At 42.0% G+C, this 18,706-nt stretch overlaps 1 protein-coding gene across 1 annotated transcript in view; it reads left to right on the top strand.

Annotated features, from left to right (window-relative positions):
• The window catches only part of PolrMT (mitochondrial RNA polymerase), a 76,052-nt gene extending 58,739 nt beyond the window's left edge, over positions 1–17,313 (top strand). Inside the window, exons 26-33 of the mRNA XM_075684605.1 lie at positions 600–788; positions 7,521–7,652; positions 9,229–9,275; positions 9,646–9,744; positions 10,438–10,510; positions 11,643–11,734; positions 15,744–15,823; positions 17,112–17,313. Coding sequence (XP_075540720.1) covers positions 600–788; positions 7,521–7,652; positions 9,229–9,275; positions 9,646–9,744; positions 10,438–10,510; positions 11,643–11,734; positions 15,744–15,823; positions 17,112–17,161 — 762 coding nt within the window. The 3' untranslated portion in view covers positions 17,162–17,313. The remainder of the gene's footprint in view (positions 1–599; positions 789–7,520; positions 7,653–9,228; positions 9,276–9,645; positions 9,745–10,437; positions 10,511–11,642; positions 11,735–15,743; positions 15,824–17,111) is intronic.
• Positions 17,314–18,706: the final 1,393 nt, after the last annotated feature.

Here is an 18,706-nt window from a genome sequence, read left to right as displayed (position 1 = left end):
GATTTACTGTTGCTACTACCATACTTTGCTATTAAAAGTGCTTGTAGTGTTTGTGGCTGACATCTGTTGTTTTCCACACTTATCTTCGGGCAGTATACCAAAGGCAAGTTGGAGCAGATACATTTTTAGAAATGGCGCAAAAATGAAGACACTAAGCAGGGAAAGACAACAATGCAGCACTCTCACACCTGAAGAAATATTTATTTTGGTTCAGTCATTGGCATTTATAAAGGAAACAATGAAAAGTCACATACAAAGAAAAAGAAATACATTCACATGCCAACATTCTGGGCGGTACTCAGCATAACACTTTTCTTTGCGTGCTTTAACCAGGCTATATGCATGAGAACTGTTCTAAATGGTTTGTCACCTGGCAGGTTTTGTATTGCCCTACACTGTATGCTGTTAGCTTGTATGAAGTTGTTCCCTCGGTATAGTAGACTTATCTTCATCAATTTTTTTAGAAATTCAATAGAGATTTTAAGAAAGAAGCACGGACCTTTATATGCTGCATTCTACTCAGGTTTCACAGCTCGTAGCCTTTGCCTCTGAAGTTTAGCATTACACTGCATCAAAACATGTGTGCTTGTCTCTTGCAGGTGGTGAAACAGACAGTGATGACGGTGGTGTACGGCGTGACGCGCTTCGGTGCCCACCTCCAGATACTGAAGCAGCTCAAGGACTTGGATGACTTCCCCCAGGAGCACTGTTGGGCAGCTGCCCACTACCTTGTCCAGAAGACCTTCCTGTCCCTCCAGGAGATGTTCACTGCCACACGCGAGATACAGGTGAATCTTTGGCTCCACTAATGACTGCAATGCTTTGCAGCGCTGCATTCATAATTCACTTCTTGCTTTGTTGCTGTGGCACCAAATGTCCCTCGAAAGGGGTGAGCGAGCAGAACTGAGGGGCTCAATTTTTTTCCTGATTACTACCACGCGAAACCAACAGATGTTGAGGCCAGGAAAAGCATAAAAGCAATTAACTGTCCTTTTTAATTGAAATGTAGGATTAACAAGGAAAAGGGAAATGAAAGTACACAAAGATCAACTTGCTGTAGGTGGGAGCCGAAACTGAATCTACCGTATTATGTGTGCCATGCTCTACCATTGAGCTACCATGGGGGCCGTTCTCCTGTCCACTTTCTTGTATACAAGATTAGCCCTGAGGGTACTAGCCAGGCAGTGAATGTGTAATGTCCTTTCATCATCAAAAGGGGTGAATGACTCCTTAGGTCACTCACTTCTCTTTCTTGCAATATACTGCCTGGAACATGTACTAAATAAAATTTTATCTGTTCTGAATCTAGATGAGCTTTTAGCAAAGCTGAGGAATGTTTTTAACATATACAAATTTATTTCTTGTTTTCTTGATACCAGTGTGTTGTGTTCAATTTGATTTATATTTTCTTTCTTTGTCGCCGCATTGTGCTTTTCCTGTTCACATGGATTTGTTTAGATGAGCATCAAGTTTGATGCAATGATGTGCTAACTGACATGTTTTTTTTGTTTTGACATTGTCTTCTTCATATGCATTATCTGTTTTAATGTCTACTGTAATTAGCCTTGATTTATCGATACTCCCCCTCCCCATCCCCCCTATGTAATGTCTGTTGGTACCTTGAGGCATTTCAATAGACCAATACATGTATGCAGGTGCCAGAAAATAGTCTCATTCAATTCTCCTCCCTCTTCTTCTGTGTCTTTGCTGTTCACATCCTTTCCTCCACCTGTCTCATGTGCTGCGGTGTCATGCATGGCCTGACTTAAGGGGTAACAGGATGGTTTATAACTAGGGGTGTGCGAATAGTAATTTTCGAGACCGAATTGAATAGGAACCGACTAATTCCAGAAGGAAAGCAAATTGAATTGAATATTGTGTACTTTTCAAATAGTTTTCAAACAATGAGCAGCCATTTTTCACCCCTGGTATAACACGATTCTTTACATCCTAGTATATTCACGTTAACAGGCTTTTGTCATTGCACGGCAAGCGCAATGAAGTGTTTGTGAAAAGCACAAATGGAGCGTTATGAGCAAATAAGCAGTTTATTCACATACTCGGGACTCGTTGTTGAGTGCACTTGATGGTGGTTTGACTGCTTGAGTGACGCAGCGTGCTCCATTGCGTAACTTCACGTCCTTTATACCTACCATTTCCACCGCGATTAAGTTTATCGCACCTTTTCCTCCTACTGTATGCTTGATCGCCACAGTTGGCAATTTTGAAATATTAGAAAACTATTCCAAGAACATTTGTATTTACGAATAGTGATTATTTGATTCGAAGAGGGCAATGGTTCGATCCATTATTTGAAAGTCTTGAATTTTTGCACGCTGCTATTTATAACTTAAGAAAGGATGTCAAAGGAAGGGGAATGTAGTCAAGGGTGTCAGAAGGCGAGATGCATAGTTTGCTACAAAAATTGCTGGAGAGAAATCTGGCACTAGTGGATATGCGAGCTGCTAGTATGGTGATTCAGCCAGCATGGAAATGATGGCTTTTGCTTAAATTTGCCTGTACTTCATCCTTTTGACTTCAAACAGCCTTGTGACTTTGCAAATTGGACATCTTTAACAAAATGTTGCATTACAGGCAGAGCAATAGCAGGTGTCAAAAAACATGGCAGTCCTGACATGTTTCTAGCTCCTGCACTTGGTTCCAGTGATACATGGGACCTTTTGCTTTTGTTCCTCGTTTTTCGGCAACATACAGCAGACTGAAATAGTGCTTGCAGTGCCTTTCCTCTTCCTGGAGTCCCGCGTGTCATGTCCTGGCCATTTGCAATAGTCGCAATAAGGCTTCTTTGAATTGACCTGACAGTCGGAAGGCTCGTGCCCACTTTTATTACAGAGGAAGCACTTGACCGGATTTCTTTCTATGCGCATTTCATTCCCTTTTATGGTGTGGTCTACCGTTTTCTCCTTAAATGTGGGCAAATGGACACTTTGCAAAAAAGTGAGTGCTCCCTGCTGTAGTCCTTAGGAAGCGTTCGGGGTGCTGGGTGCGAGAGTATTCTTGTGGAAAACGTTCCCCATCGTCGCCTTGTTGCTACCTGTGTCATCGAGTTTCATGTCGTGAAATTCAGCTTGTATTGTTTGTTTGTTTCATCTCCTTACGTCGTGTCAAAATGATGGAGGAAGACTGCTTTCCATTTTCTTTTTGTACACGGGATGGACTTGCAACTTTTCGTGATGCTCGGTCGCCAGCGACCAAGTGTGGAGCTCCCTGCACTCAACAACCGCGACCGTGCGTCAGGCCCATCGTGGGTGGGCATTTAAAAAAAGAGGGTTACATGAATAATGTTATGCTGAATGTGAGTGTCAGTGACCCACAAAGTTTGAAAGTTTGAAAGTTTATTTAACATAATGAACGTATACAATTGCAAAGTACACACTTTTTGCACCCAACAAATTTGTTAAAGGGTCCCTACCGATTGTTATCAGGAAAAAAACACTTCTGTGGCAGCTGTTTTTTTTTTATACTGCAAAATCACATAAAACCTAAATAGCTAAATAAGTAAAACAAAAAAATACAGTAGTAGGGAACATTTCACAAATGAGATACATTTTTCTAACAATTTTCTTTGTTACGTCATCAAAAACATCGGCACAGGAAAAGAAAAAAAAGAAAAGTGAGGGCATGTGTAAGCATGCGCAGTGTTACGCATTGTTAATAAGTGAGAGTTTTAATTGTTTAAGAAATGTATGCAATGTTCTTAGAGTGGTTAGGTCACTATCAAGCTTATTCCAAATTGAGGTACCTGTAAACTGTAGTGTAGAGCGACCGTAATTAGTATTTACCTTAGGCAATAAAAAACAACAGCGAGATGTGTTTCCAACATGGCGAAGTGAAGGATGGAGCGAGACTGTTATCAAGGCCAGTTTTTCATTAACTATTTGATGCATGACGGAGGCGATGTTGTATGTTGTCAAATCGTAAATGTTGAGAATGTTAAGGGATTTAAATAAATCTTCACTCTTAATATGCATACTGTTGGGTGCTATAATGCGAAGAGCTCTTTTTTGAAGTGTAAACACTGGTGACAGATGAGTTTTGTATGTGCAACCACAGCTCGCTAAGCAGTAATTAATGTGACAGTGAACAAAGGCGTAGTAAAGATTGATAAGTATGTGGGGAGGGAAATAGTTTCGACATTTCGACAGCACATTCAAGCCATATTAAGCCTTTTGAACTACGGAACGCACATGAAGGCGGAATTTTAAATGGTTATCGATAATAACACCAAGAAATTTTGTCTCACTCTAGTTTATCGTATGGTTATTGTAAACGACATCTGAATGAATAGCCGTTTTCCTTTTTTCAGAGTGAAATAAGATAAAAACTGTCTTAGTTGGGTTAAGGTGAAGGGCATTCATTAGGTTGCATTCTTCATAATCTGCTATAGTAAGGTTAGTATCGTCTGCATAGAGTACAGGGGTAGCACGCACAAGCTGCGAAGGCAGGTAATTTATATAGAGTAAAAAAAATAAAGGTCCAAGTACGGATCCCTGGGGAACGCCAAGGTTAATAACGGTGCTTAATAGAGTGCTTCTTGTTCAGGCAGCTTGCACCTACCCCATTGGATTTGACGTCTGTCGATTCACTCTTGGTATTCTCTTCCTGCAGTGTTGTAGAAGCTGAACCATATGCATTACAATGCACATTTAGTGCTGTGCAAACTTTTACATGTATGTATTAAAACAAAGCTAAAATGAAGTTCAGGGATGAACTAAATCGAGTGGCTTGGGTAGACACTAACACATACAACCTCTTGCACCATCATCTGTTGAAGCTGGCTGCATTCCGTCGGCTAGCCTTTGCTTCATATCGCTCACTTATCTTGCACTTCGATTGGCAGCATAGAATGATCGCAGACTTTGCGCCCTATTTTCGAACAGAGTGCATTTATGTCACATAACTCGTCGCATCAGGTAGCCAATCCATGTGCTATCGAATGTGTAGCGACGTGCGAGACAGTATGACATGATTTTCAAAATAATCGTTAGGAAATATGGCCCTTGATTTTAATTTCCTCTCACAATAAAAATGTGTGCATTTGCTGGCCCACGCACACGCGCACAGTTTAAGCCAGCGATACGCCGGCGGAGCTAGCCCACGTGCTGAAAGCTATGAGTGTACACCGAGCACGAAAGCGCCCTCTGAAACCGCTAGCTGAGGCCGACGCACACATGCACCACACTGAAATCCTAGGTTGCTGTTATTAACGTGCTTTATGCCTCTTTATCCATGCAACGACCGTGCCGCTGCACTGCAGCCTGACCGGAAGTTTGGGTGTATGTGAAAATAGTTGGCAGTTAGTCAGGGCAGCTAGAAAAGTTTGAAGCTGGCCTAAAGTTGAAGGAGGGCAGATATCAATACAAAGTTATCAGTGGTTTCTGTGATTGACTCCACTGTTCTGCAGTTTATTTCGTGCAAGAACAGCGTTAATCGGCTATGGCAGTTATTCTTGAACTGCTCTACAACAGCTAAGTCATGGACCGCATCAAAAGTCTTTCTTTCCTTGGAGATTTCGACCGACCAGTCCAACAAGCTAAGTAGTCTAGCAGCATACTGCTTACCAGTCTCTCCATCTTGAGGCTTGCTGTGGCGAAACTTTTTGCTGTAACTATCCGCCGTAAACCTGAAACGTTGTAGCAATGCTAGTTTGGTCTTGTCATAGTTGAGAGAGTCCTCTGGAGACAATTGACCAAACGTTTCATCATCGAGACATAGGCTGAGAGCTGTAGCCCATTTCTCTTTTGGCCAACCCTGTCCGGTGGTTACTCATTGAAACCAATTCCATTGAACAGAGGGATCATGTTGTGTGAATTTACGGAAACCAAGGATTCTACCTGGTTACTCGCAAGCGACTGAGTTATATTTGCATGGCTGTCTGCGCCACCCATCTCCGCTAGCCTTATGCGCAACTTCAGAGTTTTTTCTTCGCACTCTAGATGGTCCTTTGCTGCCTCACGTTCCGCTACACGGTCCTCACGTACCCTTCTCTGTTCCTCATCAATCAACTCTTTCAATTCTGGACCGACAAGACCCTTGCATTCAACTAATGCGCTAAGCTCGTGGGTACTCACTTTGTATCTACTTGAAGCACACTGTGTCACAACCGGCTTTGTCCTGTCGCCGCGGATGCCAATTTGTAATGTCAGGTTCTCAGGACAATATCGTGCACGCAAGGGCAACCTTGGTGTGAACATTAGACAGAGCCGTTTGCACACAAAATGCGATATTTTCTCTCTACACTCTCATAAAATCGAATAAGTTATATTTACAGCACGTGCAGGAGCACTCAGAAGAAAACGTTGTTATAGCTGGCAGCAACAAATAAGCAGGGCGTGATCAAAGCTATAGAGTTGCTCTACACGTTCCACTACTTCGTCCATTAATGACGCGATGAGTCATTGAGTCACAATGATTGTGTAAATGTGGGTTCACCAGGAAAAATTGTGTTGGCCAGATGATGGGGCACTTGCCAAGGATGCGGCCGTGGAGGAACCACAGGGTCCCTTGTCGATGATGGCCTCAATGCGACGCTTGGTAGCCGTGACCAGCACGGTCGATGAACAGGTCCCAGCTGCATTCTCCAGGAGGTGTCAGTAGGGCAGGGTGCTGGATCAGCGCTTAGGAGCGGTTGGCATATGGGTCGTAGCCGCGCCATTTGGGAAACGTTCGTTGGGCCGGCACGCAGGAGCAGTGCTCAGCAACAGGCAGCGAGGCCCAGGTTGTGTAGCAAGCCCGGGTCCTCTCGCTTGACTGGTCAGTTGGCTCCATCCACCAGGCTCAGCTCGACCGTGGACCATCGTCCATGGACATCCCTGGAACACTCCGGTCCCTTGGAATAGCAGGCTGCCTTCTGGCTCTCCCGAGGCATGCTTTTCTTTTTTCCGCTCCACGAACCGGCATCGCCTCGTTGTTGCCAGTCTGCCGAGTCCCCGCAGTGCAGACTCTCTCGCCTCGTGCCTTGCGCTTTTTTTCTTCCTTCTCCCTCTTCAGCTTTTCGCCACCTGTCTTCTATATTATTTTTCCAGGCTGTTGCTTGTTCCTGCCAGGGATTGTGTCGCAGTCGCTGAGGACGTGTCGACACAAGTCCGACATTGTGCGTGTCATATCACACCTGTTAGCAATGATTGTGCATATGCGGAGACACTTATTCCCTTGCTGTGTTAAAAAAAGAAAGAAAAGCTATCACTGTTTGGAAATTTATAAAGATAAATTTTAATAAAATGCCATGTGAATGCACAAAGCCACACGAACCAAGATTTAGACAAATTATGCACTACCTACCCCTATCATTCTCGTGGTAGCTAAACAATTGCAATGTGAGAATTCTCTGTAGCTATCTTTTGTAGGGAGCATTATGGTTAGGCTGTGTGATTAGATAGGAAACTTATAGGCACCCGATTTAGTTAGGTGATGCAAGATAGCGGTAACTGATATCACTGGGAGGAGCCATTTTTGTGACCACACTTCCTGCTTGTTCCCTCGCATTCCGATGACCTTAGGACTGGTTTACCATGTGCGCCAAGATGATTTCGTACGTGTGCTGTCAGCCTGTCTCGTGGGTGACTCCGTTGGGACTTCCCGTCATCCAGCCATACCACAAGCCCACTTCGGTGAAGAGCCCAGTCTCTTATGTGAGTGACTGCTTCTAGCACTCTCCTCTTTTGTGTGTGCCCACGTGACTTTCTGACTAAGTAAAGAACAGTCAATGCTCATGAGAACAAACCATAGTAATTCAACAAGAGAAGTCTGTTATGTATATCCTAAGTCTGTTCTATCCAAAGTCAGGGCCACAGTGTGTTGTGAAACGGCAGAACTTTGCATTTATATAATGCTATCTAGTCTAACCAATAGTATGTTATAGCCAGGTCTGTTATAAGCAGAATTTGTTGAAGGAATCATGTTGGCTGGCAAAACTATGTGAGAAGTATGTCTGTTATACCCAAAAGTACATTGTGTGCAGATCCGTTGTTATGGGTGTGGACTTATTTTCAGACTATTGAGTTTCTAGTCTTAACCCTAATTACATTTATGTTCTTATGCCATCTGCAGGCTCCCTTCCCAAAATAAGGGGGAGGGGTAACCTCAACGCTGCACATTTGGGCCAGCGAAGTGCAAAAGCTAACATTTTTTTTTTGTTTTTCTGTTTGCACTGCCTTTCACTTCTTTGAACAAAGCTGCTTTCATCAGTGATTCTAGCAGTTTTGTCTGCTGAGAGTGCAGTTTTGAATTTCTCTGACACTTGTATAAAAGAAAACCTGATCAGTTGTTTTAGATGTTTTGGGAGTTCTTCAGTGTACTGATATGCACAACGCTTTGCACGACATTTCACTAAAGGCCGTGCATAACATTTTACAAAGACAACCACTTTTATCATTGCAGAAGAGGAGAAAAGAAACACTCTTGGTCACTGTGTTGACTCTCCAATTTGGCAAACGATTGATAGTGTGGAGTAGTAATAAGATAGGGAACAGGACGACTTGGTGTTTATGCACATTTATGACCGGCACACAACACATGGGAATGTCAAAAGTATTGGACACACTGGTGCACACACTCCCAACTGAGAGTCTATTTAATAAAACACAATCCAGTTCTCAAACTCATCCCACAAACGGGTGCCTAAGAGCTGTGCTCTAAAATACAACCTCACATGTCAACTCACAGTTCAAACCCGAGTGTTTCCGTGGCAGGCTCCTGCCGCTGTTTGTCACCCTCGTTCCACAGCTGCCTCTGTCCCCCTTAAACTTACAATGTGCTCCCTTCTATATCTTATAAAATTATGCAGTGCCATCTGGCGATAACTTAACAAAAGAATGATGTAAATGATGGTTGACGGTGCCGTAAAGTTCTGGGAATCCTACAAGGTGTCATTTACGAATGCAGTTTAAGTTATTCTTCTCTTTACTGCCCTTTAATTTACATTCTTTTTTCTGCTGCAACAGTGTGGTAGTCGTCTTGTTTGCACACATTAGAATCATGTGACATAGTTTAGCATATAAATAAAGAGCGTGTTTGCTTTAGTTAGAAGTGTTCGTATGTGTGTCCATTCCTTTTGTCCATCCCATGCCTGTTGTTCCATTCACAAATATGGTAGGTAGCCTTGAAACATGAAAGTGGCCATACAGCACTGCGCTGACTTGTTTCTAGGCTATGTTGTTTTCTGTGGAGCATTGCTTCATAGTCTTCTTTCTGTTCTGTTTCTTCCAGGGTGACAGGATAAGCCCTGAGTTTCGATCTATCTTCGAAATGCACCAGTAAGTTGCTCAAATACAGTGCAGCCTCTGTATCGTGAAAGTTTGTCTTGTGTACAGGCCAACTGTAACGAAGGATTGCTTTGGCTAAATTGGTTATACAAGTCGAACCATGATATAAAGAACACAGATATAGCAAATTTAGATACATATACAGAAATAAATATAAAATTTGGTTGGCCATGCTTTATCTTTGTGGAGCATCCTCTTGCCCTAGCATTTATGACATATGGTGTGGACAGGATAACAAGAGTAATGGCAAAAACTTGTTCCTAAAGTTTAGCGATAATTGTATGGATGCTGGAAACATTTCCTCATGCATGCTAACTTGCTACGGTGCTGCACTGATGTTACCCTGCTTGCTTGCTCTCAGGAGGCCTAATGTGATGAAGCAGAAGAATGGCTTCCCTCCTAATTTTATCCATTCACTTGATTCAAGCCACATGATGCTGACAGCCATTTTCTGCCAAAAGTGAGTTCTCTTTGTTTTGCTGTTTGGCAACTGTAGTCCTGTTCTCTCACTTTCTTTATATTTTTTTTAATCTGTAAGCTTACTCATACTTTCTCATGACTGTCAGCTCCTTCTGCCTTTGTAACTATAGTTGATTGTCCTCAAGGTTGGATGCAGTACTAATTATTTATATACAGAGTGACTGAAGTTGGTTGCACCATTAACAGTGGTGGATTTTGCTTTTACGTTTTATTTTTGGTAATTCATGCTATTATTTGTTGCTGTGATTACCTTGCTTCTATGTTGACCTCATGTCTGGCTCGATGCAAAGTGGGAATTGTAACAGCTTGTGCCATGTGCCATGGTTGACTAGTCAATGTTGCATTACCATAAGTGGGCTGTGCTGTCATCTTGAATGGAGAAAAAAATGTGGGAAGCTAAAATTTTAATATCTGTGCCACACAAAGCTTCAGCAGTAATATGTACGGCCGTAAACTTTTGACTAGAATGCCAGTGTATGAGTGGAAGGTGTTCTCATAATTGTCCAGTTTAGAGTTGCCAAGTCACAGTAGTTTAGTGAACTGTCCAGTGAAGTTTAGCTAATAGTTTAGTGAAAACATGCTTTGGTCAACACTGTGCCCAGCCTAGTGTGGTGGTGAGAAGATTAATTAAAAAGAAAAATAAAGGCAAGAAAGGAATCTTATACTTTTTCAGGGCAGGAATTCAGTTTGTGTCCGTCCATGACTGCTACTGGACTCATCCAAATACAGTGGACATCATGAACAAGGTATGTGTGAGAATTTTGTCTCTTGAACAACAACAACAACAACAACAACAACAACAATGACGACGACGACGACAACAACAACAACAATAATAATAATAATCATCATCATCATTGTTATTATTACTATATCTTATTTTTTCGTGCAGTAGAAAATTCCAACTAGTTGCATGCTGAAAATGTGCCAGCACTGTTGAAGGCTCGTACAATTCGCTTCCAGTATTTTCACTGAGCTGCATAATCTGGATTCACAAGCGACCTTCACATTACACTTTTGACTGAGTAATAATAGCAGCTGCAGTAATTGTTCAAGAACAAAGTCCCGTGAGTCCATGCTGGTATGATATAGTTGTTGCTCGAGATTTCATAATTAATGGAATGGGGGGGTTCGGGAGGGGAGGAGGTTGCATTTACACATTCCATTTGACAAGACACTCTAAGCTGATTTGAAGATTGGCTGTGTTGCCATTAGAATAGCAGGATGCGTTGTTGGGCAAGTTGGTTCATTGTATTTGCCATTATAATGGTAAACACCTTTCCAGGAGAGCCAGTTTAACAATTTAGAGAAGGCTCAATAACAATGCTGCTGTTCTTTTAGTGTATAATGCTTTAACTTACACGATTATATATATAAAAAAATCTTGTGTTGTAGTTTGAATGCCTCCCCAAGCCTATATCACAATTCAAACTCAATTTACATCATACTGTATTGTACAGCATAGTATTTCTTAATTTTATCAGCTTTATTTCTTGCCCTACACTTCTGTGTCTGTTTTCTCTCCTTTTCTTTTGATGGCATCATAAGGTGGGTCCTGTAAATTATCAGTGAATGCTCTTGCATCCATTTTGTCTTCAGTTATGGCGCTGGTTAGTGCATCACTTGAAAGTAGTGCACTGTTACAATACATGTAATAATGATGATAGTAATAATACTACTCTAGTTAAGCAAAAAATGGCAGAGCCCTCTTCAGTGATTGCTATTGTATATATTAAAGTGGCACATGCGTTTCAAAATTCATTTCTTCATGTTCTTATGTCATTCATTTTTGCCCTATTGGCTTTTTTTTTAATCTCTTTGTTGGCCCGAATGTTTATGCAGAAGGCACTAAATGTGTGCATCTTTATGCTTGTGCAGATGTGCAGGGAGCAGTTTGTGGCCTTGCACAGTGAGCCCATCCTCGAGGATTTGTCAAAGCACTTTGTGCGCACATTCGGCTACAAAGAGAGGTGAGAGCTTGCAAGGCCATGCCGAGTTTCATTAGTGTTATGCTTCAAGTATACAGTCTCCATGAAATTATTGGAATGTATTGGCAAGGTCTGTTAGGGCACAAATTAAAGCCACTGAGGTCGCGGATTCAATTCTGGTTTTGGCAGCTACATTTTGATGGGGGCAAATTCATAAACACTTGTTGCTTTGATTTAGGTGCACATTAAAGAACATGGGTAGTCAAAATTAATCCGGAGTCCCCCGCTATGGCATACTTTGTAACAAAATTGTAGTTTTGGCACATAAAGCACCAAAATTGGTGTGATTAGCATTCTTAGGATAGTTCATGCACTTTCTGTGGGTTATCTACCTATCTGTGTCTCTAACCATTCTCCCGCTAACTTGGGTCACAGGGTAGCTAGTGGTCTATGGGTAGTGCATCGGACTGCTGTGCTGAGGGAACCGGATTTGAAACTGATTGTCATACCAGTATCAGCGGCTGGGTATCTGCCGCTCTTCAGTGAACCTCTTCAATGTCAACACCAAATTTGCCCTTCTGACACTAGCATTATTTGAACAAGCACATTTCACCCTTCTTCCCGGAAAATTTCTGGTCGGTGAAAACATCAGCGAGCGATACATCTGTGTTGCGCGATGACGCATGACAGAAAAAAGCCCTCATCACACCATTTGGTCAGAGATTGATGTTTGTCAGCGAAAAAAAAGAAAAAAAAGAAGAAAGAAAGGACAGAAAGCATTGCGAGAAATTACGAGAGAACGGAAGGAATAAGGGCGGAAACTGATCTCAGTTGTAGACGTCCGGTTAGCCATTTTGCATATGGCACAGGCAAGGCCAGTCATGTCATTTGCTGGTGTTTTCTGAATGTGTGCCATGCTTCGCGTGAAGAGAAGTCTGCAAGACAAGCGCACTGTATACTACATGGACAGTATGTGCACTAAAATAGCTGTGGATTAAGCGTGTGTATGTGTTTCCTGTGTTGGTAGACGCCGAATCGGGCTTTCACTGTGAGTACATAGCATTTATTTTCTTTGTATTCTTGCATTGGAGAAAATGAGTGTGGTTATTCCAGCCCATTGAAAAATTCATTGGTCTGCAAAGAGAGAATGCAGTTTATTCTGCACTGGTTATACGTAGGTATGGGGCAATGCCGTTGGTGAGCGCGAACATTGTCTTGCACTACGTGGAGTATAGTCGAAACCGGCAGTACAGTTGCGCATGCGCTGTAGCTGTGAGAACGATCAGCACAGTGTTGTCGGCTTGCATACTATCATTGTAGCTGCAGTGCAAGTGTTTACAATGGTAATGTGGCATGGAGCCAAACAAGATGCAAGTACAATTTGTGATTTTTATAGGAGTTCGTTACTGTATTTGCTCACGTAATATAATGTCTGTGTTGTGTCTGCAGTGTACTTTTTTTCATTGACACATACGAAAGTCTTGCTCTACAGCCATGAATTCAGAACAAACCTGTGAGAAGTAGAGCGCTGTACCGAAACATTTTTCATGCTGATTTTCTTCCTGGCTCGGCAAAAGTTCTAGTTCAGTGCCAGTGCAAAAAATTAGTGGTCCAAACCGGTTCGAGTTCATTTGAATAACCGAAGAGTAATCAGGAAAACAGCACGTTTAAAAGTAAAGAAAAGAAATGGAAAGAAATCGCAATGCTGCTGCTAAGCTGCACAGAAAGATTATGAGTGTTCTTCTGGCTGCATGTAGTTAGTAGTTATAAAAGAATTATGCAGATCCAACACCCATGCTGAAATCTATGTGAAGCAAAGCTTTATGTATATATAGAGAGAGATGTGGTTTATTCAGAAAACACAGAGAGGTCCCCTAACCAGCTACTTTTCTGTGCAGAAGAACGGAAAAGAGGAGAGAAAAGAGGGGTATAAGGAGTGATAATGAGGACAGGCTATAAGATGCGACTAGTACATATGTGGTCTTGTTTGAAGGGCCCACTCACAGCCTTGAATCTAGCTGATGTTAATTAAAGATCCCGAGAGAGCCTTGATGGCTTGTTTCGTTCATATTATCTCTAGCCAAGAGCCTAGTCACATTTTTTTTGCTCAGTTGCTTATTTTTAATTGGCGTTAACAAGGGAATACGGGCCCTAGACCCATATTCACAAAAAGTATGCTAGACTTGTTCATAAGAGAATTTCAGCCAATCCTCATGCTGGACACATGAGCAAATGCGACCAGCCAATGGCAAATAGCACTTAAGAATGAAACACTTTCTAAATGTGGCCCTGTATCCTATTCGGCAGGAACACGGAGGACCAGCCAAATCTTGCCTAAGGAGAGTAAGGATAAGCACTGCTTTGACACCTGTGAGGCTGGCACACTATTCCAAAGGACAGACTTCCTGTCATAGCAGACCAGACACATCTACAGATCGCTGTTTGAGGTGCAACATAGGAAATCTAGTCAACATCTTCTGCCTTGTGTAGGTGTGCACAGCCACCGCTAACACAAGATAATAACCATTCTACCTGCAGCCCTCTTCCGTCCCTTAAGTTTTCAGCAATGGAAGAAGTCAAGAGGGGGGCTGCATCTAGGATGGAGATCCTCGAGTCTTGTAGAATCTTTCTGCGAGTTGTCATTCTCTGCGCAATTTAAGTTGCCCTATATCATAGTTCCCCTTCTCTCTACAATTTCTCCACAGAGTGTCGCTGCCAAATGGGCAGACCCGTTTATTGTATATAAAACATTTGCAACCACCTCACCCATAGGTCAGGCGGTTGCCCGTGAGTGGGCAGGTGGTACCCGCGACTGTGCGTCCTCGTACAGTCGCGCTTATGCACTTTACCATGGATTCTAACCAACTAGCCCGCCAACGTGTTTTAACCACCAGAGATAATCTGCAAAAAAAGCTTCAATTTAAAAATCATGTTTTGGAAGTGTATGTTGGAATCAATGTGTCATTTCTGTTGCATCTACTTCAACTTTTGCAATTATAAGCCGCCATCCAGCTAGAGAAGTGCTTCTTTATTTGGACGATCATATGTAGGACTCAGACTTTTGGAAAGCTTTTTGACAGTCATCAATTTCAAACGCTTATGAGTATTGTTAGTCGGTCCTCCGACACAATACGCTGAAAGCTGTACTAATGGTGCAGCTACTTCTAAAAATCAGAGGAAGGTGGTGGGCATTTACAAATGAGGTAGCATAGTTGAGCGAAAAGTGTAGGCGATGTGTGGATGAAAAGCCCCAGAAAAGGTGGCCAGCTTGAAATGAAAACTATTACTTTTTCTTTTCGGCTTCACTTCGGAGTGAAAAAAATCGCAATGTTCTGGTTCAGTTTCAGTTTGAGCAAAAATAATGTGCTTCTTTCCCCAGTTCTCGGTTCAGTTTCATTTTGATACCCTGGCAAGTTTCAGGCATCTCGTGAGAGTTGGCAGGCGGCAACAAGCATTTCACAGCTCCTAGTGCGATGGAGTTTCTCAGTGTGAACACGCCATTAGTGTCTTTCGCGGGCTGTCACACAAAGGTTTAGTGACATGCATTCGCCAGGGAGTGTGTTTGTCAAATTTGCTTTGCTACATAGAAGTGTGGCCTCTTCAGGAGTGCTTCAGAATGAATAAAACGGTATTCAATGTAGGGTCAGCCCTAATTCTGAAACCACATTTTTTTTTTTTTGGATTTCAAATGCGATACGCATTCCCGTGCCATTTGCAATGGAAACTGCCGATGAAAACCATTCACACTTATAACTCTCAGCACTTAACTTCCAAAAACGCTGTGCATTTCTCAGTTGTTTGGTTTTTGATGATTGATAATGTATTTTTGCACATATTGCCTTAAATAACAAATATGTAATGGGCTGGCTGGTTTATTCATCGGTGCTGTCATCAATTCCATATGGCAATTTTCTTTCCTGTGTAGCAGCACGTTACCAAAAAGACATTCACAGTAGATAAGTCTGATTGTTTGAATGTTGTATTAGTTTTAGTGCTTGATGCACGATGATCATAATCTTTGTTTCTGGACCTTTTCTATTCCGTCATGCAGCGAGGTTGCCGGAGTCAGTAGACTGGCAGAATTGGCAGTGCAGAAGCTTAACAAGGTGATCACGCAGATTCCCGAGAAAGGCAAGTAGAGGCTTCGTACGCACTAGCAGGCAACGCTGCGAAGGCTAGAGGGAGTCCTTTCACTGCTTGCACTCATGGCTTAGGTATGCGTCATAAAATTCAATCTAACAATAAGTCTCAAACTCTTATGTTGCAAAATATGATGTGATTATTGCAAGAAAGGCATTGCAGATCTCGGCCCTTGTACTGTCGAATGGGCAGAGTGGCACATTTCTGCAACCACCACAGCCACTGTACACTGCTTGCAGTTGTAATTAAAACACAATTATATTCAAACTGTAAAAAAAGATAACATAGCAGTATTAAGACATAGTAAACGTAAAGCACAGAAGTGCACAAATAATATGTGGGTTGATGTAAAATTACATCCGTAAGTTGCTGTTTTAATACTATACAAATTAGTTGTTTCTGACTAGGCATCAGATATAACTTGGGTGCAAAGTGCCCAGAGTTAGGCTTCTGTGACTACATCATTTGCTTAGCTTTCGCATCAATAGCTGCCAAGTATGAAAGGGAGCATAGCTACAAATTACTAACTGTTCGGACACAAACATTTGCACAATGCCAAGGATTTTGCAACTGTCATGACTGCCTGAGCATGAAGCTATGAATGCTGTAAATTGGTGTAGATTCCCAAAGTGAATTAATGAGGCACTAATTTACAGTGATATGCCAATGATATGCCAACTACTACAAACTGCGCAGAAGGTACCGTCAGCAAGAGACATACATTGAGTGCAAGACATTGCTTGCCTTTATGTGCAGTTTGTTCTTCAGTCATTCGTGTACCAACAGCTTCAATTTTGACATCCTTTCGCCGTCATGCTGCCTTTAGTAGTCGAGTATTGCCAATGAGTGATGGAACAAAAAGTGATATGCATGGCATTAAAAGACAGGAAGACAGTGGTGTTGATCACAGAGCAAACAGGGTTAGCCAGTATATTCTGGCTGAGACTAAGAAAAAAAAAAATTGAGTTGAGCAAGCCATGTAAAGCATAGAGAAGATACCAACTGGGTTAACATAACAACGGGTGACAAGAGAAGGAAAATGCAATCGAGGACGGCCAAGGTTTAAAAGGTGCAATGAAGCTGCAAAATTTGCAGTCATTGACTGGAGTCAGCTGAGACAAAACAGGGGCAGTTAACAATCATTAGGGGAAGTCTCTGTCTTTCAGTTGACATAGCTAGGCTCAAGTTGTTTATAATGATAGCATATATCCTATTGTGCATGGACATTACAGTGTAGACCATAATTGTGCTTACTTGGACTACTTTTTTCGCTTTCCAGGTTCCTTCAAGTTGGAAAACGTGTTGGACTCTGTGTACTTCTTTAGTTAAGGCACAGTGCTGCATCTATGTTGGACAATATGGCAAAATGTACGGCAAATACATGCGCACAGCCTTGTTCTTATGTACATAATATATGTAAGTATCCTGTAAATTAAGAAAAAAATGTTATATTTGTTAAATAAATGTGCTTACATTGTTAATGTGCTCGTGGTTCCTATTGTGAATATCCGGTCCTACCTACTTACCTTCCTACCTGTCCTTAAAACACATGCTTGATATCGGCTCATAGCTTTTGTAAAATTTGACAATCGAAACAAGGACCTTATAAGCAAGACTTTGTCTGCATCTCACCTCCATCACACTTTGATGGAGGTGCGGTGTACGTCACATCTCGCGACAGAACTCGGCAGTGGCTGTTTTGGATGTCTGTCTGCAATGGCGAAAGACACGGCACGCTTAAACCAAACTGTCATGAAATGAGCATTTTTGGTATCATTGTTAAATTATAATGCCGAGTCATCATGGACCACTTGTAATGCGTTCAGTCCAGTGTTCTTGTACTCTTATGCAGCATAGCATCATAGATGTCAAATGAAAACTCTTAGTGACTTTTTTATGATAACTAAGAGATGCTAGGGTGTAGTGACTAGTGATCACAGATCACTTTGTTCTGTACGACAGTGGTAGCCTTCATTTGTGCACATTGTCACTGATATCTTTCGAAATGCAATTAATTGCTAACTTCATGAGAATTCGAATGGTGTCAATGATGATGTATTTGATTGAAGGCTACTGATAGTGGCAGTAGAAAAAGTGATTCATATTTACTAGTGACCAAGGCCTACCCGCACCTAGTGATCACCATTGAGTCACTTATTGGTGTTTCAGTTGATACCCATAATGACATGGTACCTGCGTCACTAACTCTCTTAACCATCCAATGCTGACGTTTTCTCACTTGTCTGCAAGAATTTCTGTCTTCCAAGTTGCTCTCAAAACACAAGAAGCAAAATCATCCAAAGGTTACATTAGTCACGTGGGAGGAAAGCTATTGGACCCTCACTTCGCTCTTTTATTTGGAATAAAAACGTGAACCCCCATCATTTTCACAATTCAAGTTGTTTTGAATTTCAAAGGTTTTTGAAGCATGTTATGCTTGGATTAAATTCACAGGCATTTTGATTTAATTTTGCTGGTATTTCGATTAAATTGAGTGGCGCTTGGATTAATATGACTGGCAGTTGGATGAATTTAAGTGATGCTTGGATTAAATTGAGTGGCGAAAGCTGCAGTATAGTTTTTTTAGGTGCCTTTAAACAGCACCTAAGCAGATGATGTGTGCACCTGGTGATGTCACCATGACATAATTCCTAGCGTGCCATGTCTGAGATTTTTCAGCACACCACAGGCACTCGAGCTGGGTGTGGTGTATTGTGGTGTAGAGCATGCGGTGTATTCCTATCATGTTGGCCTAGAGAGGGCTTCTCACAGCATCCTACGGGAGCAGTGGTGTCTAAGCTGTGTGGCAGCCCGGGGTAAATACAATACACACGCACACACGCACAGTTAAAGCTGCACATAACGAAGTTGGTA

The sequence above is a fragment of the Dermacentor variabilis genome, chromosome 3 (genome assembly GCF_050947875.1).
Source record: "Dermacentor variabilis isolate Ectoservices chromosome 3, ASM5094787v1, whole genome shotgun sequence".
Lineage (NCBI taxonomy): Eukaryota > Metazoa > Arthropoda > Arachnida > Ixodida > Ixodidae > Dermacentor > Dermacentor variabilis.
This window is presented reverse-complemented; position numbering and strand designations above follow the sequence as displayed.